General features: G+C 32.8%; 1 protein-coding gene across 2 annotated transcripts in view; it reads left to right on the plus strand.

The window, feature by feature from the left end:
• Nucleotides 1–26,102, plus strand: part of LOC114333423 (lysophosphatidylcholine acyltransferase) — a 271,689-nt gene that overhangs the window by 177,036 nt on the left and 68,551 nt on the right. For both annotated transcript variants that reach the window (XM_028283293.2, XM_028283292.2), the window contains exon 5: nt 6,781–6,874. In XM_028283293.2, coding sequence (XP_028139094.1) covers nt 6,781–6,874 — 94 coding nt within the window. The remainder of the gene's footprint in view (nt 1–6,780; nt 6,875–26,102) is intronic.

Consider the following 26,102-nt stretch of genomic DNA (forward strand, 5'->3'; position numbering starts at 1 on the left):
ACTGCATATTGTAGAGTCCTTTTCGCCTTCTTTATTCGCCGTCACTTGCCTTATAAATTATAAAAGTTAGACATTAATGATGTTACCAGAAAATAGTTCCAAGAAAAGTTTTCAGGTTTAAATTATTATTTATTATTTTTAATAAATTTTGCATCTGGACTTTTTATCTTTTCTTTAAAAATCCTAAATAGTGCAGTCACTGAAGGTTTTCACCTCCGATTTCGTTGAACCTCCATCGATTTTCATGAAATTTGGTGAGTAATTAGAGGATACCTCAAGGAACAAAGGAGACATGATGCCAACTTGCGCTTTTACCCTGGGGGTGGATGCCACCCCTTCTCGGAGGTGAAAATTATTTTATTAAAAATAATACCATAAGTCGATAGAGGGACAAATTATAAGCAAAATTTTTTTTATAAAGTTATTAAAATAAATCAACACTTTTTGAGTTATTAAAGACCAAAGATTTTATTTTTTCGTAAAAAATGAATGTTTTAAATCGGTTTTTCAAGTATAAATCAAAAACTATAAGCTTTTACAAGAAAAGTTATTATTACTGAAATTGAAGATAATAAAAAAATTGAATACATTCCTCACATAAAAAACTAAACTAATGTTAGTTCATTGTACTCATTGTTTATTGGCAATTGAATGTGTATTTTTTTCGATGAGTAATCAAATCTAGGTATTCAAGCTTAAATAACGGGAAAACGATGCAATGTATAAAATATTCCTACTAAACATTTGCCAAAGTACTTCGGAATACCTATCAAATGAGCTTCAGAACAAGGTAATAGAGCCAAAATTAAGCAAGTTATAATGAAAATAAAAGAACCGTTTCTAATTTTTTAGGAAAAAGTGTAAATAGTGCAGTCACTGAAGGTTTTCACCTCCGATTTCGTTGAACCTCCATCGATTTTCATGAAAATTGGTGAGTAATTAGAGGATACCTCAAGGAACAAAGGTGACATGATGCCAACTTGCGCTTTTACCCTGGGGTTGGATGCCACCCCTTCTCGGGGGTGAAAATGATTTTATTAAAAATAATACCATAAGTCGATAGAGGGACAAATTATAAGCAAAATTTGTTATATAAAGTTATTAAAATAAATCAACACTTTTTTAGTTATTAAAGACCAAAAATTTTATTTTTTCGTAAAAAAATGCATGTTTTAAATCGGTTTTTCGCGTATAAATCAAACACTATAGGCTTTTACAAAAAAGATATAATTACTGAAATTGAAGATAATAAAGAATTAAATACATTCCTCACATAAAGAACTAAACTAATGTTAGTTCAAAGTGAGTTATTGGCAATTGAATGTGTATTTTTTTGGACGAGTACTCAAATCTAAGTATTCAAGCTTAAATAACGGGAAAACGATGCAATATATAAAATATTTCTGCTAAACATTTATCAAAGTACTTCGGAATACCTATCAAATGAGCTTCAGAACAAGGTAATAGCGTCAAAATTAAGCAAGTTATAATGTAAATAAAAGAACAGTTTCGAATTTTTTGGAAAAAGTGAAAAATAAAACATACGCCATTTCCACAAAAATTAAAATGTATAGTAATACTTACAAGAACTTCTTTATATTAGCATAATTAATGTTTTTGATAATTTTGACCGGTTTAGAGTGCATATTTTTGAAAAAGAGAGATAATTTAAAAAATCATAATTTTTAAAATTATTGTAATTCTCATATTCTTTTGATAATAACTCCAAAAATACTCAATTTACGTAAAAAATTATATAAAACCAAATTTTAGGTTTTTCTATGCCAAATACTTTACCTGTCTTACTATTTCTATAGGGTAAAAAATAGCCGAGATAGAAACGTTTAAATCTTAAATTTTGCTATGGGAACCATGCAACCGGGGTAATATAACCTTTTATTTTTAAAAAAGTAAGGAGTTTAAAAGATTAGATTTAACGCGTTTAAATAGCACTTGGAATTAGCTTTCAAACAGTTTTTAGATGAACCTCATATCTTAAACACGAACGGAGTTATTAAAAAAAACAATAACATTTTTTGGAAAAATTTTTAAAAGATAAATTTTGAAAAAATTTTGGAGCAAAAATTTTAACGCTGTCAACATGTTCGGGGGCTCATTTGATAGATATTTTTAAGTACTTTGACAAATGTTTGATAAGTTTATGTTATAAAATTCATCAATTTCCCGTTATTTCAGCTTGAATACTTAGAGTTTTTTACCCGCCGAAAAAAATATACATTCAATTACCTAAAACTCACTTTTAGTTAACAGTAAAAGGTTTTTCTAGTAAGAGAATTATTTTATTTTTTATTAGCTTTAATTTTGATAATAATAACTTTTTTGCAAAAACTTACACTTTTTGAGTTATTGATGAAAAATTGGTTAGAAACATGCATTTTTCTGAAGAAAAATTAAAATTTTTGATCTTTAATAACTCAAAAAGTTTTGATTTATTTTACTACTTTATATAACAAATTTTGCTTGAAATTTGTCTCTCTATCGAATTATGGGGTTAATTTTAATAAAATAATTTTCACTCCCGAGAAGGGGTGGCATCCACCCCCAGCGTAAAAGCGCAAGTTGGCACCATGTCACCTTTGTTCCTTGAGATATATTCTAACCACTCACCAATTTTCATGGAAATCGATGGAGGTTCAACGAAATCGGAGGTAACAGCTCATATCCACCTTCAGTGACTCCACTAAAAGTAAAACATACCCCATTTCCACAAAAATTAAAATTTATAGTAATCCTTACAAAAACTTCTTTATATTAGCATAAGTAATGTTTTCGATAATTTTGACCGGTTTAGAATGCATATTTTGGAAAAAAAAAAAGATATAATTTTAAAAAATCGTAATTTGTAAAATTATTCTAATTCTCATATTCTTTTGATAATAACTCAAAAAATACTCAATATACTTGTTATTACTCAATATATTTGTTGTACAAATTATATATATCCCAATTTTAGTTTTTTCTGTGCCAAATATTTTACCTGTTTTACTATTTCCATAGGGTAAAAAATAACCGAGATAGAAAAGTTTAAATCTTAAATTTTGCTGTGGGAACCATAAAACCGGGGTCATTTAACCTTTTTTTTTTAAGTAAGGGGTTTAAAAGATTAGATTCAACGTGCTTAAATAGAGCTTTTAGATGAACCTGATAACGTAAACATGAACGGAGTTATTAAAAAAAAAACAATAACATTTTTGGAAAAATTTTTAAAAGATAAATTTTGAAAAAATTTTTGGAGCATAAATTTTAACGATAGCGTTATGTTCGTGGTCTCATTTAATAGATATTTTTAAGTACTTTGACACATGTTTATTAAGTTTATGTTATAAAATACATCAGTTTTCCGATATTTCAGCTAGAATACTTAGAGTTTTTTACTCGCCGAAAAAAATATACATTCAATTACCTTTAACTCACTTTTAGTTAACATTAAAAGGTTTTTGTAGTCAGGGGTTAATTTCATTTTTTATTAGCTTCAATTTTGATAATTATAACTTTGTAAAAACTTACACTTTTTGAGTTATTGATGAAAAATTGGTTAAAAACATGCATGTTTCTCAAGAAAAAATAAAATCTTTGATCTTTAACCTTTAACTACACGCGCTGGCGTATTTTGTACGCCAAATATAAGAATTCTACTGCAAATGTATTTAAAAATTTAATTTTTGACCTTGTTTATCTACCTAACCTATCACTGGAATGTGCTTTACAATTGGCTTTAGTTTCGTTATAATCGGCGTTCTGGGAAGATCGTAATTTACATTTTAGTATTTGTTGTTTCCGGTGGTGCACAATATACGTCACGATTATTGTAATAAAGTAGTAATATAAGTACATCTTTCAATTGTTTTTAAGTCATTATGGCACAAAATATATTTTTCTTTATAAACAATACTTTTTCTCATGTAAAAAATCACATTTAAAAAAAAATTATTAGAAATTTTATTTATCATGGAATCCTCCAGTTATAAATCCCAATTGGCTTACTGAGAAGGAACTCCAAGTATTCGCTGAAGCCGAATAAGGTTTATAACAGACAACTAAGTGTATTTTTTCAAAAGAAAAACTAAAGAAATCCGCTGTTTTTAGGTGTATTTTCTTGTGGCGTATAAAGTACGCCACGTGTGTAGTTATGTTATAGCTTGATGCGCGGGTAGTTAAAGGTTAATAACTCAAAAAGTTTTGATTTATTTTAATAACTTTATATAACAAATTTTGCTTGAAATTTGTCCCTCTATCGAATCATGGGGTTATTTTTAATAGAATAATTTTCACCCTCGAGAAGGGGTGGCATCCACCCCCAGGGTAAAAGCGCAAGTTGGCACCATGTCACCTTTGTTCCTTGAGATATCCTCTAACCACTCACCAATTTTAATGCAAATCGATGGAGGTTCAACGAAATCGAAGGTAATAGCTCATATCCACCTTCCGTGACTCCACTAAAAAGTGGATTATACAATTATTTTATTAATTCTGTTTAAATACGCAGTTTGCTTTCTTTTCAATTCAGAGGTTTTCATTCATGTAGCCCCACTGAATACATCTAAAGACAGATACAGCTGTTTGGGGATGGTAACCCATCTCTGAATTGAAAAGAAAACATAAACTACTCTTAGTCTAAGAGCTAGTGAACCCTCCGACTAACGGTCGTCCTGTAAGGCTAGCAATTTGTCTAGTGATAATTCATAGCACACCAAGGCTAAAAACCATGACCTGGCAGGCATCAGCGGTGCAGGTGTATCTACCAGGTGAGTCGAAAAGTGCAAATTTAGGGGGTAAAATAAACTTTCTCCTGTAAGGTTTAAATTTAAGTATGTGTTTGAGTATGTCATTCAAAAGAAATGTGTACAATGACAGGTGATTCTGAAGAGCATAAGACCTTGCCAGGCGAGGGGAAAGATTAGGGGTGTTTCCTAAAATTATTCTTTTTGCATCGAACAAATTTTTTTAGGTTTTTTGTTACATTCCAAACAGAAAACGTCTTCAGTGATTTTTCTCTTAAGTTAATATTTTTTGTTATATAAGCGATTGAAAATTTTGAAAATTGAGAAATCGGCCATTTTTAACCCTAAATCGGACATTTATCTAAAAATTAAAATGTTGCCAAGGTACGTAGATATTCTTTAAACATTGATTGATGAAATCCCGAAGAGTTATTTGCAATAAAATATCGAAAACCCCTTTGTTTTTTTAATTGCTGATCAAGCGGGCGCGTCACTGTAGTATTAGTGAGGAAGTTTGAGTTTGCATAAATTCATTATCTCGAGAATGGGCAAATTTCAAGAGAAATCCTTAGACAGGTCGATTTTATTTTTAAATTAGGACTTTTTGGCATATATGTAATACTAGTGACGTCATCCATCTGAGCGTGATGACGTAATCGATGATTTTTTTAAATGAGAGTAGGGGTTGTGTGATAGCTCATTTGAAAGGTTATTTAATTCTCTATTCAGTAATGTAAACAATAATATAATTATTTATACAGGGTGTACAAAAAAAATTTTTGTTCTATTTGTCAAATTTAATCAAAGTTAATTTAATAAAAAAAAATTTTTTTGTACACCCTGTATAAATAATTATGGTAATGTTTATATTACTGAATAGAGAATTAAGTAACCTTTCAAATGAGCTATCACACAACCCCTACTCTCGTTTAAAAAAATAATAGATTACGTCATCACGCTCAGATGGATGACGTCACTAGTATTAGATATATGCCAAAAAGTCCTATTTTAAAAATAAAAATCGACCTGTCTAAGGATTTCTCTTGAAATTTGCCCATTCTCGAGATAATTAATGTATGCCAACTCAAACGTCCTCACTTATACCACAGTGTCGCTCCCGCTTGATTAGCAATTAAAAAACAAAGGCGTTTCCGATATTGTATTAAAAAAAACTCTTTGGGATTTCATCAATCAATGTTTAAAGAATATCTACCTACCTTGGCAACTTTGAAATATTTAGATAAATCTCCGATTTAGGGTTAAAAATGGCCGATTCCGCAATTTTAGAAATTTTCAATCGCTTATATAACAAAAACTATTAACTTAAGAGAAAAATCACTAAAGACCTTTTCTGTTTAGAATTATTCAAAAAATCTAAAAAAAAATTTGTTCGATGCAAAAAGAATAATTTTAGGAAAAACCCCTAATCTTTCTCCTCGCCTGGCAAGGTCTTATGCTCTTCAGAATTGCCTGTCATTGTACACATTCCTTCTAAATGACTTACTCAAACACGTACTTAAATTTAAACCTTACAGGAGAAAGTTTATTTTACCCACTAAATTTGCACTTTTCGATTCACCTGGTAGATACACGTGCACCGCTGAGGCCTGTCAGGTCATGGTTTTTAGCCTTGATGTGCTATGAATTATCACTAGAAAAATTTCTAGCCTTACAGGACGACCGTTAGTCGGAGGGTTCACTAGCTCTTAGACTATCTTTTTAACTTGAATCTCTTAGTTTTTTTTTCAAGATTTCATTTATTAGTTTAGTACAAATACCTACCTAGCACATTCTACGTTCGAAAATGTATAACCTCTGGATCGGAAAAAGGTGGGCTTTTTCCCCAAAAGTTTAAAGATAGCATAAAATAAATTGATATTATATCTTTACTACTAAAATTACAATCAAAAATCCAAACAACATATTTTACGTAATTTTAAAAAGTAGTAAAATTTTTTAGTAATTTTAGTAACAAATTTATTAGTTTGTAAAATAACGAACAAGTAACAATTTCATGATTTTGTTTCTCTAATTCCAGGTGCATTTTACCCTGGTGTACCAATTCAGCCTGTTTGTATCAGGTATCCCAACAAATTGGACACTGTAACATGGACATGGGAGGGACCTAGTGCGTAAGTGCTTTTAATGTTTTATTTTTGAAGTTATACTTCTTTACGATCGAGAGTGAAATTTTATAATTCCGGGCGCATGCGCACACAGACAGTGTGTATTTCGTTGCTAATCTTTCAAGATATCAGCGCTGTCAGCGCAAATAAGTCATATTATATCATATAAAAGGGGTACCCCGTCAAAATAGCCCCGTCGAAAAAGCTCCGACAAAATAGGCCCGACATAATATCCCGCACACAAAATAGCTCCGACAAAATAGCCTGCAGACAAAAGAGCCGCGGAATAATAGCCCGTCGACAAAATAGCCCCGACAAAATAGCCCCGACAAAAAAGCTCCCTTTAGAATTTGTGATGAAATAATTCCTTAAAAATACATTTTTTCGGAAATGGTAATTCTATTCAGATGTTTATCTTAACCTTAAATAAAAATGGTCTTTTCAGAGAACTCAAGTTCTGTCTTCTCTGCCTCTTGGAAGTTTGAACATTTAATTTAAGCGAAAGTGTTTATTTATGATATAAACATTTTTTTTGTGTTTGGGCAACAGTAAAATGCATTTTAAATTAAATAAATTAAATACATTCTTCCTTTTTTCAAATAATTTAAATAAAAAAAAGTTTTTGGACACTTTGTATAAATAATTATGTAATTGTTTATATTACTAAATAGAGAATTAAATAACCTTTCAAATGAGCTTAAAAATAAAAATCGATCTATTTCAGGATTTTTCCTTAACGTCGCGGGTTTACGAAATAACGAATTTATTCCTTCCATTTGCACCATACTGTACGTCTGAATTGCTGATATGAATGAGTCAGATTAAATTAAATTATTAGAAGAATTTTTTTACTGAGTAATAACATTTTTGTTTAATTTATTAATATTTTGTATTTTGACAACGATGTCCGAAGTGGAAGTCGAAATGTTAATGAAATAATTTTTTTAAGTAAATTGTGGTTTATTTCCCAACTAGAATAGTAATTAAAAATAGATGGTACTCCGTTAAAAGGTAAAACCTTTTATTGGAGGTGTTTTCTAAGAGGCTCTTTCAGCCGGGGCTATTTTAGCCGGGGCTGTTTTGACCGGGGCTATTTTGTGTGCGATCTATTTTGTCGGGGCTATTTTGTTTGCTGGCTATTTTGTCGATGCTATTTTGTGTCCAGGCTATTTTGACGGGGCTTTTTTGACGGGGCTGTTTTGACCGGGCTATTTTGACGGGTCACGTATAAAAGGATATATTAGTAGTATTATTTATTATAATTTTTGTATCTTTGGATTTGTCTTCCTCGGAAATAAGATATTTTATAATAATAGTACGTATATTTAAAGTATTTTTATATACTTCACTTTGTATATTAAATTTGTCAGTATGTATGAGAAATCTTGTAACCTGTCAAAGCACAGGGAATATAGCTCAGTGGTAGAACGTGTGACCGGAGATCAAGAGGTCCCGGGTTCAAATCCCGGACGATTCATATTCTTTTTTTTTTATATTTTTGGTATCGTTTTAATAAAAAATTTTTAAAAGTGGTAGGTAAAGAAAGTTAATTTAATATTTAAATAAAATACAAATAACCTGTTAAGTATATTAATTTCGTTGAGATCATAATAAAAGAAGTATAACTTCTTACGTGCGAAAAAAGTACACACACATTCTTTTTTTCTCCATATATCAATATAAGCTACTTTTAACATACATTTATATCGTTACGATAAAAAATACGTATTACTCGAGTACCGCATAGAACGCAACAAAATGTATACTTCTATACTAAATTATCATAAGTAACAGAACGACTACGAAGTATATATGTTACAGTTCAAGTTGATTCTCAGTTAGAGTTGACTCCAACTAGTTGGAGTCAACTCCAACTGAAACGAGCAGTAAATGTTGATTTTAAAAATTTAAATCAACTTTTACTAGTTGGAGTTGACTCTTCCTGGATCGATTCAGTAAATGTTGATTATACGAGAATCTCAAGTGCATTTTTGATGAGTGTGCGTTTCTTTGTTTTTTGACCGTTTCAACTACTTATTAGTATAGCCTGTAACGTCGCCCCCGTTAGGTAAATTATTCTGATTCGATATTTTGCACAAACTTACTCAAAGAAATACATCCGTATAACAATCCTTATAACAAATACACAGGGTGTCACGCTTTACCGCGGTCGAAAAATTGTTTAACCAATTTTTGTTAACCAAATTTACAAAAACAATTTTTATCTACTCTATCTCATATTATGTAAAGCAGCGGTTCTCAATCTGTGGTACATGTACCACTGGTGGTACATATCATTATTTGCGGTCCTGCCAAAGACAAACCATTTTCATTTCCAATAATGACAGGAGCCGTCTCACCGTGCCTCGGAGAGCACGTTAAGCCGTCGGTCCCCCTGGGCTAGTGTACATCGACACTAGTTGCTTGAAACAGGGTTAAAGATGTAATTGGCGCCGGAACTGTCCGAAAGGCAAAAATGAAATATGATATTATATATTATGAAAGTCAGAAACTAAAAAAAAATCAAAAATTAAAGCTACCTCTATAAGATCCTGAAGAAATTTTTGTCATTATTTCATTAATAAGATATTATTTTTAATTATCAACAATGAGCGCTAAGCGTGTATTGAGGCGACCGTCAATGTGAGTGCGAGTGAGATTCACCATTGGACGGCCGGAATGGTGCATCTCTTTAGCAGTCACCATTGACGGCCGCCTAATACGCACTTAGCGCTCATTGTTAATAATAATTAAAGATAAAGCTTAGTAATAAAATACAGTCCTCTCTCTCTATAACGATATGCAAGGGACCGGGAATTTTCATCGTTATAAGGAGAGATCGTTATACAGAGAGAGAGAGGAAAAAATCGTTATTGTAATAGTAATCATACTGTACTAAATAACTTGTGTTAATTTTCTCTACTGCCCGAGATCGATAACTTTTCTTTAACCGAGAGTACTGTACGCTTTTTCGAAAACATCTTGACTGTTCACAGACCGAGATACAACCGAAATGGACCGTGATAGTCGTGACGTCAAAACGTCAAAAAAAGTTTTTTATAAACACGTTGTGTCTAGGTACACGCTAAAATGTACGCAAATAAAAAAGTTAAACTTCATCAAGCTAGTGACTATTTAGCGTGGGCAGTGACTGTATATTTTGATACACGCTATTTTGATATGTTTAGTGTTTGTTTGATAGAAAAATATTTGTTATGACGTTTAATTCTACCTAACTTTTTTATTTGCGTACACGTTAGCGTACACCTACACACAACGTGTTTGGAAAAAAATTGACGTTTTGACGTCACACTATCACGGTCCATTGAAACTTAGAAGTCGTCAATAGACAATAGAGGACAACATCTGTGTGAAAACAGTTAAGGCACACCGCCCGAACGATAAAAGCGTGTACTCAATTTTCTGCATATCGGATTGAAATTTGAACCACCAAATTTTTGCTAAATTGGAGCTACAAAATGAATCACTCACTAATCACTTTTTATCAAGTTACACCTATGCAACAGCTTTTTCAGTTATTCCCTGTGTTTCAATTAAGTGTTATCTTTAATTCTTAAAATTCTCACGGTTTAGTTATCTTAGTTATTGCCAAACGCAAATGGTTATCAGTTGTTTCTTGAAAAGTGAGGTCATCGAATATTGAAAAGTTATCGTTATAAAGAGAGAACGATATCGGTATAGAGAAAGAATTAATACATTGTCCTATGACGAACCAAACAATGTTTGTTTAGTATTTTGATCGTTATAGAGGAATTATCGTTATATAGGGAATCGTTATAAAGAGAGACTACTGTAGTGACAAAAATTTCTGCTGGATCTTGTAGAGGGGGCTATAAACTTTGATTTGGTCACATTCTGACTTTCATAATAATGGATTTTAACCGAGTTATTAAGCCTTGAAAATGGCTATTTTCGCATTTTTCAAATTTTAAATCGCGTATAACTCGACAACAATCAATTTTAGAGAAAAATCACAAAATACCGTTTTTTTGCTCAGACTAACCCAAATGATCTAAAAAAAATTGTTCGAAGTGAAAAAATTATTTTTGTGAATTTGTCTAATAAAATTGTTTAAACAATTTATCGATCAAGGTACTGCCTGGCACCCAGTAGATTTGTTATAAGGACCTCTTTTTGAGTAAGTTTGTGCAAAAAATTCGAATCGAAGTAATTTACCTAACGGGGGCGACGATACAGCCTAGACTAATTTAAACATATTCAGTAACATTTAATTCCTAGAATCGGCTGTTTGTGTGAATCAGAATCAACTTTTACTAAATGGCATTGGGAAGAGTATACTTTTCCTAGTTGGAGTCTACTTTTACTAGTAAATGTTGAATATAAATCTTCATTTTATATTTATAATCAACTTTTACTGAAACCAGCCGTTAGAGTCGACTCCAACTAGTTGGAGTCAACTCCAACTGGATAATCAACTTGAACTGTAACATATACATTACTTTTTTACACAATCGTTCATGAAAAGCAGAAATGTTTAGCTTAAAACTTCACTAGTCAAGCTAAACTAAAACAAACCAACAATAATAAAACTAATACATATCATTAAACATCACAATTAAAATAATAAAAAACCTCAAAGTTAACAAAAAATTTAAGATATGTGGTATGTGGCTATGTGTTTCGGGGAGACGCTATTTTGCACTACTTTTGTAGCGTACATGGACATCTACCAGATTGATTTCGGATCCTCTAAGTTTAGAGACCATGTTTTGTGTGGTGGATCAAAACCTGGTGGGTTTTAGGCCATACAAAACATGATATTATATTGCAGTACATTACATTATCCGGACCTTGCGTTAATAAAATTGAATGTCTTTTTGCATGAGTTGTTTCGTGTACGATTTTTCTAGAATAGGGTCTGTTAATATTGGTATTCCCAATATCTTGGTGGGTCGGTAAATTAATTTTATAATATCTAGTTAAAGGTATATCTTCTTACCAGGACAAAGACACAGTTCAGAAAATACACAGTAGATACAGTAGAAACAGTACATTAAAGAACATTCGTCCAAATTTGCGGCAGACCTAATACAAAGACAGGAAAACAGTCAAAGCGATAGTAGGTATACTAACATGGAACTGTCAATTGAATAGGTAGTTAAAACTGATGGGATTGGCAGATGATAACTTATGCAGATTCCGTCATCTAGAACAAGAAACTGTGTAGCTTAGAGATGATCACAAGCTCGAGCTTAGTTCGGCTTGGCTCTAGGTTCGGCTCGTTTGACGAACCGAACCTCGAGCTCAAGCCGGTGTGTTACTTGCGAGCCGAGCTTTGAGCCGCATCAAATTTTTTTCGAGCAGAGCTGAGCTGAATTCGAAACGAGCCGAGCTTGCCTTAACGAACTTATCAATATTTTAGCTAATACTCTAACACTATCTTTAGGGGAGTACAATTAGTACGAAAACATGCATTGTTTCGGAAAAATTCAAACAAGCTTATATTTTTCTAAAACTTTTTTTGTTAGTTTATATACTTGTTAAAGTAAAAAGTTCTACTCGCATTTTTGGCCGCTAATTGATTATTAATTGTTTAAACAATAACAATTGTTTTGTATAAATAATTTTAAAAATATCGTTAAATTCATCATTTTTCTTTGATCAAATATGTTTCTATTTTGTTTTTGATTATGCTGAATCCGAATATGGCATTGCAGTTTGAAAATTCTTATACAGAAGCTCTTATACAGTATGTCTGCGTAGCTAGGAACCACATGGAAAACTTTTTTATTATTAATTTTACGAAAAAAATTTATTCTTCATAAAATACTCTGGATAATCAAAAATCTAAAACTCAACCATCAGATATCAAATTTTATCAATTTTATACGAGTTATGTCAAAAATATGAATTTCGTTAAAGAGTAAAGTACCTTTATATTCCAGAATATCAAAAAATGATATTACGAAAAGTTGTTTGACATTAAAAACTATGTTTAAATATACAAACATCATTCTAATCAAAAAAAAAATTTCAATTTTTTCTCAAATTACGGATACCTACTCATCTTCATTTTATTACAATTATGATAACTATTTTATAATCACTTTTACGAAAAAAAGTTACTCTTCATAAAATGCTCTCCCTGGTCTAAAATCTAAGATACAACCATCAGATATGCAACTTTTTAAATTTTATACGAGGTATGTAAAAGATATGAATTATTCTTAAGAGTTAAGTGCTTTATTATTCACAATATTTTAATTATAAGGATGTAATTGAACACCATAACAAATTTTTTAATTCCAAACAACTTTTCTTAATAACAATTTTCGATATTGTGAAATGTAAAGGTACTTTACTCTTGAGTGAAATTCATATTTTTTGACATACCTCGTATAAGATTAATTAAATTTGATATTTGATGGTTGCATCTTAGATTATATAGAATGCAGAGTATTTATAAAGAATAACTTTTTTTCGTAAAACTGATAATAAAAAAGTTATCAATAGGTTCCAAGTTACGCAGACATACTGTATAAGAGCTAAAAAAAATTGTTTGCTGGACATTTATTATTGTTGAAGCTTATTATTAAATGTAGTTTAGGTAAGTTTTACAGAAAAAAATTTTGATCACTTTGTATAAACATTTTTTTAGCTGGTAATTTTCGGTTTTTGTATTACATATATCTTTCTTAATTTTCTCAAAAAGAAATAGTTTATTTGATTTCTAAAGTCAAATAATTTAGTGTATTTTAAAGATTACGTCCTAAGCTTTGAAAAATCACTTTTAAAACTGTAATAGATCTGTTCTAACTTGAGTAATACCGTCTTAAAGTGGTGGTAATTCTATAAAACTACGAATATTTTAAAAATTAGATTTTTTGAGACGTCGTATCATTTGAATTAAATTTTTTAGATTTTTTTTTTAATGAAACATCATTTGGTAAGATGCTTGAGAGGTAAGTTTTGCAAAATTGAGATTTTTAAAAGAAAAATTGTATTAGTTACACATTTTTAAATCATTTTTAAACAAAATTCATGTAAGGCTCACTTTCCGCCTACACCGTACTTATGCCCATACATTTTATTGCTTTTTATTATAAACATTCTTCTTTTTCATGTGCCATATCATAATTATCCGACGTTGGCGATCACCATTGCGAAGGCTTCTCGATCTTCTGCAATATGGAATAGTTGTCCTGCATTTGATATCTGAGTCCATTCACGAATGTTTTTTAACCAAGAAACTTGTTTTCTTCCTACACATCTACGGCCCTCTATTTTTCCTTTAAGGATCAGTTGTAATATTTTATATCAACTTCCCCCATATATATTTTGTTCGCCCTTATATTATAACCATAAGATAGCTAAATTATTCTTCTTTCATGTTCAATTTGTAAAATTTCATTTGATCCATTAGTTAAAGAATTACATTAAAATAACTCAAGCGTGCCCTTCGCCGTACGCTAGTTTACATTGCTCCAATGTTTGTGAGAAGGGTGACTTTAGCGTTATAAATAAAAAATTATAGAAGATACGGATTTAATTTTAGAAAATTCTTTATCAAAGTTTTTTGTTGTAAAATTTTCTGAATTTTTCAATGGTCAAGTCGGTTTTTTTCTAAAATTTATATTTTCTGAGTTATTTAAAAAAAACATCTAATTTCGTAGTTCATTTGTTTAATAAAAAATGAAGCACCCACTTCTCGAGTAGAACTTTTTGATATGTTGTTTATTAAACATTTCTTAATGAAATTACAAAAAGTTCTATCTTGTTTGATTTTTTCCGAAGTGAGAATCTATAAGCACTTCCCTACTTGTCAGATTAGTGCAAAGTTGCCACGTCATTTGAAATTTATATTAATAGTTATTTATGTACCAAGTCAGTAAAGTGACTCTTTATCGAACGAGTCTGATATTACGAGCAGAGGGAGCTAACCGAGCGAGGCGAATAACAGACGAGTTCGATAAAGAGTCCTTACTGACGTGGTGCATATAAAATTTTATCGCCAATCATGAGAAACATTAATACTTACTTAATTACATCCTTATAATGACAAAAAAGTGTGTGTACTTTCTAGGCACGTAAGAAGTTATACTTATATTATTAGGATTTCAACGAAATAAATATATTTTAAACAATTTAATTGTATTTTTATTTAAATAACTAATTTTCTTAAAATAATATCTACCAAAAATTAAAAATATCGTTAATAGTTACGTCATTGTTTATGAACTGTATATCCTTGCGCAGTTGCTTTTCTCTTGATGAATCGTAGGCAATCTAAATAAATATATTTACTAACAAATTATCAATAAATATCTATCACCGTCCTATAATCGAATTAACAAAAACACAATTTCACACATTATTTGCATTAGTAGGTATTAGTACCTAATTATGAAAAGAGCTCTTGAGGGAGAAACAGCCGGAATAAAGGTAAATGGAACGCGAATTAACAACATTAGATATGCGGACGATACTATTATAATAGCAGACAACCTTAAAGACCTCCAAAAGCTAATGAACAAAATAGTTGAGTATGGAGAAGAATATGGATTATCCATAACCATCAAGAAAACTAAATTTATGAGGATATCAAAAACCCAAAATAATGACGAAATCCTGACAATTAAAGGTAAAACTTTAGAACAAGTTGAAAACTACAACTATCTTGGCACAATAATTAATCACACAAACGATTACTCCAAAGAAATCAAAGTTCGCATAGAGAAAGTAAGAACAAACTTCAATAAAATGAGAAAGGTACTTTGTGCAAGAGAACTGAAATTAAACTTGAGAGTTAGGCTGACAAGGTGTTATATTTTCTCGACCCTGCTTTACGGGAAAGAAGAATGGACCCTTAACTTATTTGAACTGTGGGTGGACAGAAGAATCCTGAATATATCATGGACCGAGCATATAACAAACAACGAAGTCATGACAAGAATCAACAAAAGACTGGAAATATTGGAAACCATCAAGACACGAAAGCTGCAGTACCTGGGGCATGTTATGCGTCATGAGAGATACCACATACTTCAATTGATTATACAGGGGAAAATCCAAGGCAAGAGCAGTGTAGGAAGGAGAAGAATCTCATGGTTGCGTAACTTGAGGAAACAGCATCTAAGATCAGAATAGCAATGATGATTGCCAACCTCCGTCGCGAAGATGGCACGAGAAGAAGAAGAAAATTTTGACCACACGTGTCTCCCCCATTCTGGTTATGTGGTTATTCCATTTTTTTTTCTATTTAGTGTCCATTCGTTTGTACACTGGACGTTACATTGTCTTCTAATGTCTTCATTCCTGTTTCGATCTCTCAGCGCATTTCCGGTAATTCTTCTCAGTACTCTCATCTCTGCCGTTTCCAGTAGTCTTTGTGTTGTCGCTGTATCGGCTCTTGTTTCTGATGGCTGTATCGGGTCTTACATTGGCGTTATAAATTCTTGACTTCATCTCAGTGTTAATAGGTCGGTTTCACCATATAGTCTAATTAAGGCATCCTGCCAGTCTATTTGCTTTTTGTACTTGATTTCTCACTTCTTTGTGCAGGTCTCCGTAACTTGACTATATAATTCCAAGGTATTTTACTTCCATTACTTTTTCAATACTGATACCATCAATTTCGATTTTACATCTGATTGGTTTTTTATTGATTACTGTTGTTTTAGTTTTCTGAGATGAAATTGTCATATTGAATTATTTTGCTGTTATGTTAAATCTGTGGACTTATCTTTCAGACTATCTTCATATTGCGTCGTCTGCGTAGCAAAGTATTTGTACTTATTTGTTTCCCATTCTATATCCTCTTCCTTTGTTGACGTTTTTGATGATTTAATCCATGATTAAATTGAAGAGCATAGGACTCAATGAGTCAAGCTGCAGGTAAGGATGGAATACCAAACGAATTAGTAAAATATTGTGGAGCAGCAATGACAGACCAATAATTAACAAAATTATAAAACGCAATAAAATACCGAAAGAATTTAGAACTAGCGAACTAATTCCACTATGAAAAAAAGGAGATAGAATACAACAAACCGGCACACTTATGTTTCGTGGACCTTAAGAATGCATTCGACAGGGTCAAATTAAAGGACGTTACCCATTTACTGTACGCAAGAGAGCTACCTCTAGGAATAATTAAAACGATCGAAAATATCTACCAGAACAACACAATAAAAGTAAAAGTAGATGAAGATCTAACTGACCCAATTGAAGCTGGCAATGAAATAAGACAGGAAGATTCCCTGAATCCTGTATTGTTTAATCTGATCATAGATGAAATAATAAAAAAGTAAGAACATAATAATAAAAAAAGTAAGAACAAAAAAAGGATACCAAATGGGAGAAAAATAATCCGCTATGCAGACGACGCAATACTAATCTGTCAAAGTGAAGATGATTTACAACGCATGCTGCACCAATTTAACATAACCGCTAGAAAATTTAACATGTTAATTTCCCCAAAAAAGACTAAATGCATGGTTATAACAGCAAATCTAATAAGGTGTAAATTAGAGCTGGAGGGTCAAATATTAGAACAAGTCATGGGTTTAAATATCTAGGCATCACAATATCTAGCTACGGAAAACTCGAAGCAAAAGTGGAAGATCAGTTGAATAAAGTAAACAGAGCCGCAGGTTGCCTGAATGAATCAATATGGAGAAATAAATACATCGGAAAAGAAGTGAATGGAAAAATTTACAAAACAGTCATCAGACCAATAATGATGTATGCAACAGAAACATGACCTGATACAGAGAGGACAAAAAGAATGCTAGAAACAGCAGAGATGAAAATACTTCGAAAAATCGATGGTAAGACACTATGAGATAGAGCTAGAAGTGCAGATATACGACGAAGATGCAAGGTGGACAACATTAATATCTGGGTGGAAAACAGAAGAGTATAATGGAATAACAACATAAGCCGAATGACAACAAAATAAAGTAGTAAGGACGGCGAGAGACGGTTCCCCAATAGGAATACGGTCAGTGGGAAGACCACGAAAAAGGTGGAATGACAACCTACTGAAGGCACATTGAAAAACAGACAGAGTAATGTCTACACAAAAAGAAGAAGAAGAAGAAGAAGAAGAAATGATATAAAAAGCAGCCAGTAAACTACAGATGTATCAACTTGTTAAATACTAGCCTTAAAGCTTACAACTAAAATTTTACAAGACCTAATGAAACAGAGGATAAGTTTAGCAGATAAATAGCAGGGTTTTCGTACTGGAACATCGTGCACAGAAGCACTATTCATCTTCTTCTTCTTAACGTGCTCTATCAAGTCCCCTTGACGTTGGCGATTAACATAGCGAAACTGTCTCTGTCTCGAGCTATTCTAAATAGTTGTTCTGCTTTCTTTATTCCCGTTCACTCCGGATATTCTTCAACCAAGAGGCCCGCTTTCTACCAATTCCTCTGCGTCCTTCGATTTTACCCATGATAAAAAGTTGAAGAATATTATACCGGTCTCCCCTTACTGCGTGTCCAAAATAGGCCATCTTTCTATACTTGATGTTATGAAACCGCTCGCGGGCATCAGTTGCTCTCTTAAGGACTGCCACATTTGTCAGCATAGCCGTCCATGGTATTTTCAGGGTACGTCTGTGCAGCCACATTTCAAAGGCCTCCAAACGATTAATGGTGGATATTTTTAATGTCCATGCTTCAACAACATACAAGAGGACTGACCAAATGTAACATTTTTAATCATGCGCTTTCGAAGTTGAAGTTGCAAGTTATCATTACAGAAGAATGACCCAATTTTTAAAAATGTCGTGCGGGCTATCTCTATTCTACATTTTAACTCTTTATCTGGATCTAGTTATTCATTAATATGGCAACCAAGATATTTAAAACTGGGTACTCTTTGAATTATATGACCATCAACATGTGAATCTTGATGGGTCAAACGGCTAAATACCATGTATTTTGTTGTTAAACAGTTTATGTTTAGGCCAAACTCTCTTCCCACTGTGTCAACGGCATTTAAAAGGTGTTGTAATCCATTCATATCATCACTTAAAATAAGTGTATCGTCTGCATATCTGATTGTATTTATCAGAATTTTATTAACTTCCTTAAATATTCTGTCTCAATAAAAATTGAATAACAGTGGGGACAGTATACAACACTGTCTGACACCTCTTTGTATTTTGCATATTTCTGTTGATTTTCCATTTATGCAAACTGTCGCTGTTTGACGCCAGTATAATTTTTCTATGATTCGTACATCTTAACTGTCAACTCCTTTATCCTTTAATATTTTAATTAATTTGTTATGTTGTACTAGATCAAAGGCCTTCTCATAGTCAATAAATACAGCAAAGACGTCTTTCCTTTGATCACGGCATTTCTGCAATAATACATTTAGTGCAAAGAGTGCGTCCAGGGTTCCCAGTCCATTTCTGAAGCCAAATTGTGTTTCATCCTGGTCTTCTAACATTTATCTCTGATTCTACTGTGGATAATACGTAGAAAGATTTTCAAAGTGTGGCTCATACGGCTTATCATTCTATAATCGCTACAGTTTTTCGGACGTTGTTTTTTGGTAGGGTTATGAATTCGGACTTTAACCAATCTTCAGGGATATCACCAGTCGAATAAACATCATTGAAAAGTTTGACTAGTATTCAAATGTTTTCCTCATTTATGAGCTTTAACATTTCTGTAGGTATGTTGTCAGGACCAACGGCTTTCTTGTTTTTTGCCAATTTTATAGCATGTAGTATTTCCGATTTTAGTATTTCTGGTCCTTCACCTTCATCTAAAGTATCCAGTTCTTCGAGTCTATCATCATTATACAGTTCATTTATATATGTAATTATACCAGGTAGTTCGAATTTCGTGTTCGTCTATTATCATTTTTCCCGACGAATCGGTTATAGTATGTGGAGTTTTCTTATGATAAAGACCAGCTACTTCTCTTACTTTTTTAAACATATTAAACATATTATCATGTTTTTCATTCAACTTTTCTAATTCCTTGCATTTATCCTCCATCCATTTTTCTTTAGCTACCTTTATTTTTTGTTTAGTTAGTTTCTGTTTTTCTTTATATTCTGTCTTGTTATCTTTCAATTTTCTTCTCTGCTCCATCAATTCCAGGATTTCATCAGTCATCCATTGTTGTTTTTTGTGCCTCTGCTCTGCATCGTTGTTGTATATTTTTCCATTACTTTCCAGGTAAGATCTTTAAACGTGTTCCATATTTGTGTATTGTCTTCATTTGTTGAATTCTTTAGCTGATTATTCAGGTCATTTTCTATTAGCGTGTTGTTGGATACTGAGATATGTAATTTTGGTGTTTTGGGCTTTCTTCGACTTTTTTGAGCTTCCCTTGGATGTCAGCTATTAGAGGGTTATGGTCTAAACCGATATCTGCACCAGGATATGTCGTTGATCTCTTGACACCATTCTTAAATCTCTTGTTTACTAGAATATAATCTATCTGATTTCTAATTATATGAAGTGGGTTATCTCCTGGTCCCTTCCATGTGTATAATCTTGTTTTGTGTAATTTGAACCATGTACAGTCGGAAAAATGAAAGAATACCCATGAACGAACATATAAAACACGCTGTATTTTCCTGTCACCGTGTCACAAAGAAAATTGTCCAGTGCAAGTACATGTAACAATAATTATTACATGTACTTGCGCTGGCCAATTTTTTGTGTGACACGGTGACAGGAAAATACAGCGTGTTTTATATGTTCGTTCATGGGTATTCTTTCATTTTTCCTACTGTATTTGCGATTATCATGTCATGTTCTTGGCAGAACTGGTATAATCTATCGCCTCTTTCATTGCTCTCCCCTAGTCCATATTCACCTACCAGGTCAGATCTTCGTCACCAATTTTCGCGTTAAAATCTCCAATAATATATGTGATTTCGTTCATTTTTAGATTGTTAAGTGTCTGTTTTAATTGACTATAGAATGATTCAACATCATTGTCATATTTCATACAGAAGTAAAAACTTCGTTTGTACAATGGTATAAAAGAGTTTATTAAAAACTATTAAAAGTCATCCAAAAGGATTTGCAAAACGTTTTCGATATAGATCAGATCATCTTCAGTGCGTTCTGCCTACTACATGGAACTAGCAACCTTATGACATCGACAAATATGGTTTACATGATTACTATATAATATTTACAGCGACTCCAAGTCGATGTTAAAAGATTAAATGTGTTAGGAGTGCTCAAAGGGCAACATGGTTCCCTGTTCGATAAAAAATCCTGGTTCTTGTCAGTTCAATGGACACAGACCAACCGCGGCGTGTGGCAGAACGCACTGAAGATGATCTGATCTAGATCGAAAACGTTTTGCAAATCCTTTTGAATGACTTTTTATTAGTTTTTTAATAAACTTTTTATACCATTGTACAAACGAAGTTTTTACTTCTGTATGATTTTTTAATTATGGTATACAGCCATATTTCTTTTAAGTAATATTCATCATAAAGCAAATTACTGAGAAATCACTAGAGTATAATAGACCAGCATTTCTATGCCTGATTGACTTGAAGAAAGTATTTGACAGAGTAATACTCAAAGTTGGAAGTGACTTTAAAGGTCTTTTGCAAAATTTGCATATTTCAGTAGTTCATGAGAATTTTATCGGATCTTGGCGACTTTCGGTTTTAATTAGCTTTGTGTTTTACGGAACATTTATTGAATAACCTACATATTTATTTAATTGCATATCCGTGTTAACACTACTTGTGCTTTGCATAAGTTTGTTAGTTTTTCTGTTCATGTATTTACACCTAAGTATAAAGGGTGATTCATTTAGAGACACTTTTTTCAAAAAGATAAAGCAGTGAAAAAATGAATTTTATTTGAAAATGTTTATTGTCAAACAAAAGGACCATTCTTTACAATTACGTCTTAAAGATCAATTCTTTTAAATGTTGACCGTGACTGCGGTTAAGATGGTACATTCTGAAGTTCCAATTCTCGATTACTCGTTCCAGCATTTGGATTGTTATTTGACCAATGACTCGAGAAATATTGGCCTCTAATGCCTCAATCGTAGCCGGTTTATTCATGTAGACTTTGGACTGTAGGTAGCTCCAAAGAAAAATGTGATGTCACAGGAATAGGCGGCCAATTCACTGATACGCAACGTGAAATAAATTGCTCACCGAATCGTTTTCGCAGTAAAGCCATGCTTTCACGGACTGTATGACAATTGCCGCCATATTTTGGAACCAAATGTTATTGAAACTACGAGTAGACCAGGGCGGATCTGTGAAAAAATGTCTATTTTTGGATGTGCAAGGTGGCATTCGGATTTTTGCAGATAAAGTTAGGTGACAACTTCAACAATAATAATTGACTTACTTGCTCCTTCTCAAATATGTCCGGATCATTAATCTTCCTTCTTCATGTGCCGTGCTCGATTATCGAACGTTGGCTATCAAATTGGCTATAGTAATTTTTTTTAACGGCAGCTCGGAAAAGGGATGCAGAGGATCTGTTATACCATTCTCTCAGGTTTTTAAGCCATGACGTTCTTCTTCGACCTGGCCCTCTTCTTCCGTCTACCTTGCCTTGTATTATTAAATGGAGTATATTATATCTCTCTGGGTGTCGCATAACATGGCCAAAATATTCAAGTTTTCGATTTTTAACTGTTCTGACGACTTCTGTGACTTTTCCCATCCGGTGCAAAACAACTTCGTTATGAACTCTATCCACCCAACTTATTCGTAGGATTCTTCGGTATACCCAAATTTCAAAGGCTTCCAATTTCTTGAGAAGAGTATCTGTTAAAGTCCAACCTTCGACACCGTACAAAAGAGTAGAAAACACATAACATCTCACTAATCTAATTTTAAGATTCAAAGTAATGTTGTTTCCACATAAAAGTTTCTTTATCTTAAAGAATGCAGCTCTGGCCTTCTCTATACGTATTCTAATTGCTTTGTTCATGTCCCAGTTCTCATTTAGATTTCAACCAAGGTAGGTGATACTGTTAGTTCTTTCTAATTGTTCACCATAAGCTGTTACTACTTCCGGTTGTATTGGCGTCTTACTGACAACCATCACCTTGGTCTTTGCGGTGTTCAGCTTGAGTCCATATTCATCACACGTTGTGGTAATCCTATTAATCAGATGTTGAAGTTCTTTATAATTGCTCGCAATTAACACCGTGTCATCCGCATATCTCAAATTATTAATATTGACGCCATTCATTTTGATACCACATTGAGCATTATCCACTGCTTTATTGAAAACAAACTCAGAATAGATGTTAAATATTAGTGGGGACAAAATGCAGCCCTGCCTTACTCCTCTTCGTATTTGAAGTTCTTCAGACGTGTCCCAGCCAATCCTGATGTTTGCACGTTGATGCCAGTAAAGATTTTTGATAATGCGTAGGTCTTTATCATCAATACCCACTTTCTGAAGAATAGCAATCATTTCCGTATGTTTTACCCGATCAAAGGCCTTCTCAAAGTCAATGAAACACATATAAACCGGATGTCCGACATCTCTGCATCTCTGTACCATAACCTGAATACTAAACAGTGCTTCTCTGGTCCCAAGGTTATTGCGGAATCCAAACTGTGTATCACCAAGCTGTTCTTCTATTTTTTGGTACATCCTAGAGTGCAAAATTCGTAGAAATATCTTTAAAACATGACTCATCAAGCTAATGGTTCGGTAGTCACTACATCTTTTCGCGTTTGCTTTTTTAGGTATCGTCACAAAAGTCGACAGCAGCCAATCCGTTGGTATATAGCCAGTTTGATAAACTTTATTAAAAAGATGAAGGAGAGATCTTTTACCTGAATTTTCGAAGAGCTTTATTATTTCATTCGGTATTTCGTCTGGTCCCGTCGCTTTTCTGGTCTTTGCTAATCTTATTGCTTGTTCAATTTCGTCCATAGTTATGTCAGGTCCTGTAACTACTTCGTTAATTTCAAGCTCGGGCCTTTCATCATTAAACAGTTCCTCAATGTATTCGTTCCATCTGTCTATTTTATCCAAATCAGTGATAATCAGTTTTCCGTCTCTATCAACGATGTTATTTGCATGTTTTTTGTTCTGACCGGTGAGTTCTTTTATTTTTTTATACATATTAAATGAATCATGTTTTCTCTGCAACTCTTCAATTTCTAAACATTTTTTTTCAAAGTATGTTTCTTTTGCCGCTCGTATTTTAGTCCTTATCTCTTTATTAATGCGTTTATACATTTCGATGTTTTGATTCTTAAATTTGCGTCTTTTTTCCATCAAATTCAAAATCTCATCGTTCATCCACTGTTGCTTCTTTTGATTTTTCTCTTTGAAGTTTAGAGTTGAGTTGCTTATAATCGTTTTGATTTGGTTCCAATGATCCTCAATGGATTCTTGTTGTTCGCTATTCTCAAAATTGCTCTCTAAATTGTTTGAAATCCCCTACTGTTGTTTCTAATAAAATCGGTATCCAGCTTGTTAGAGGATCGTGGTTGTTTTATCCGTTTAAGTTTTAATTTTATTTCGGCTAACAATAGATTGTGATCAGATGGCACATCGGCGCCAGGATAGGTTTTTACAGATTTTACTGCATTTCTGTAACGCTCACTGATGGTTATGTAGTCAATTTGGTTTCTTACGATATTATTGGGGGTATCTGCTGGAGATTTCCACGTATATAATCTCCTTTTAGGTAATTTGAAAAAGGTATTCATTATACATAGATTATGTTCTTTGCAAAAATCTGCGAAATAGTCTCCCCTTTCATTTCTATCGCCCAGTCCATAACAGCCAATAATATTACTTTGTCTGCCTTTTCCTATCTTAGAATTAAGGTCACCCATCAGAATGGTGAGATCTCTAGTCTTGAGTTGGTCGGTAACAGTTTTTACATCGGCGTAGAACTTGTCAAGTTCTTCCAGTTCACTTTCCGCTGTCGGTGCATACACTTGTATTAAATTTATGTTTCTGGGTTTCGCGTTCAACTGAATCATTATGACTCGTTCAGATACCTGGCATACCGCTCTAACAAATTTGCTAACCTCGTTTGAGACTATGAATCCTACACCATGACGATGGTAATTACTCTCTTCTCCTGCATAATATACTTCATGATCATCCACATGGCATTGGCCAGATCCGGGCCATCGCATTTCACTGATACCCAGAATTGATATTTGCAGCCTTTTCATCTCATTTATGGCATTGTGTGTTTTTCCTGGTTCATATAAACTCCGCACATTCCATGTGCCTATTCTACAACTTCTCTGTATATCAAACTTGGCCAAGCGGGAGATTCTTCGCACCCCCTGCCCCATTTAAGAAGCGCCCGTACTCGGGGCCATCGTTTATTTCCTCAGCCATATTGATTAACCTGGGAAAAATAGTGTAGTAGTCATTCCCTTGGCTTTCTACACCGCTGTGTACACGCTGTTTAAGTGGTTGCCACCGCACCGAGTACTATTCTGTATTAAGGTGGTATGACACAATGTTAAAATTTATATAGTTTTTAGGTACAGTTACCGTCACTATTTCAAAACCAATCTTCAACTTAGGGGTATGTACGTGAACTGTAGACTTTCTATTTTAATAGTATCTAGTTAAAATTTTCAAAGAAAGCAGTATATTTTTTATAACTGTACATAAAGGAGTCCATGTCATAAGTTACTTAGTAACTTGCTATAAAAATTCGTTTTGCATAATAATTTTTGAACTTGGGTGGAAAATAACTACCAGAAACGATTAACTATGCAAAAAGCTTTATTTTAAACAAAATTTCATTGTCCATACTGCCATAATTTTTAAATTAACTGTACCTAAAAGTAAAAATTTTAGTTAAAAGCTGCAATCTGGGGATTTTGTTGAAATTACAGCAATAAGTTGGCATTTTTCTAGTGATAAATTAGTTCCGCTGTCACTTAATAGATGAGAAGATGAGTTCACGTGTCATTTAGTAGATGGCAGCAGTGATGTATTAAATGGAGACAGATGCGCGTTTGCCGGATTTTAAGAAAATCTACAAACAATTGAAAACGAGTTTTGTAACCACGGAAATACGATGAATCACGCGGTTTTGTTTAGAAAAGTGGCCCCACCCCCTCCCAGTACGCATTTTGGACCTTGTTTGACTTTCACTTTCAATCATGATTGTATAACGTCACAGTGTCTTAACAATACAAATATACATTTTTTATGCTTGAAACTGTGACGTTATACGAATGGTTGAAAGTTAAACGAGGTTCAAAATGACTCAAAGTGTTTAC

Source organism: Diabrotica virgifera, chromosome 1 (assembly GCF_917563875.1).
Source record: "Diabrotica virgifera virgifera chromosome 1, PGI_DIABVI_V3a".
Lineage (NCBI taxonomy): Eukaryota > Metazoa > Arthropoda > Insecta > Coleoptera > Chrysomelidae > Diabrotica > Diabrotica virgifera.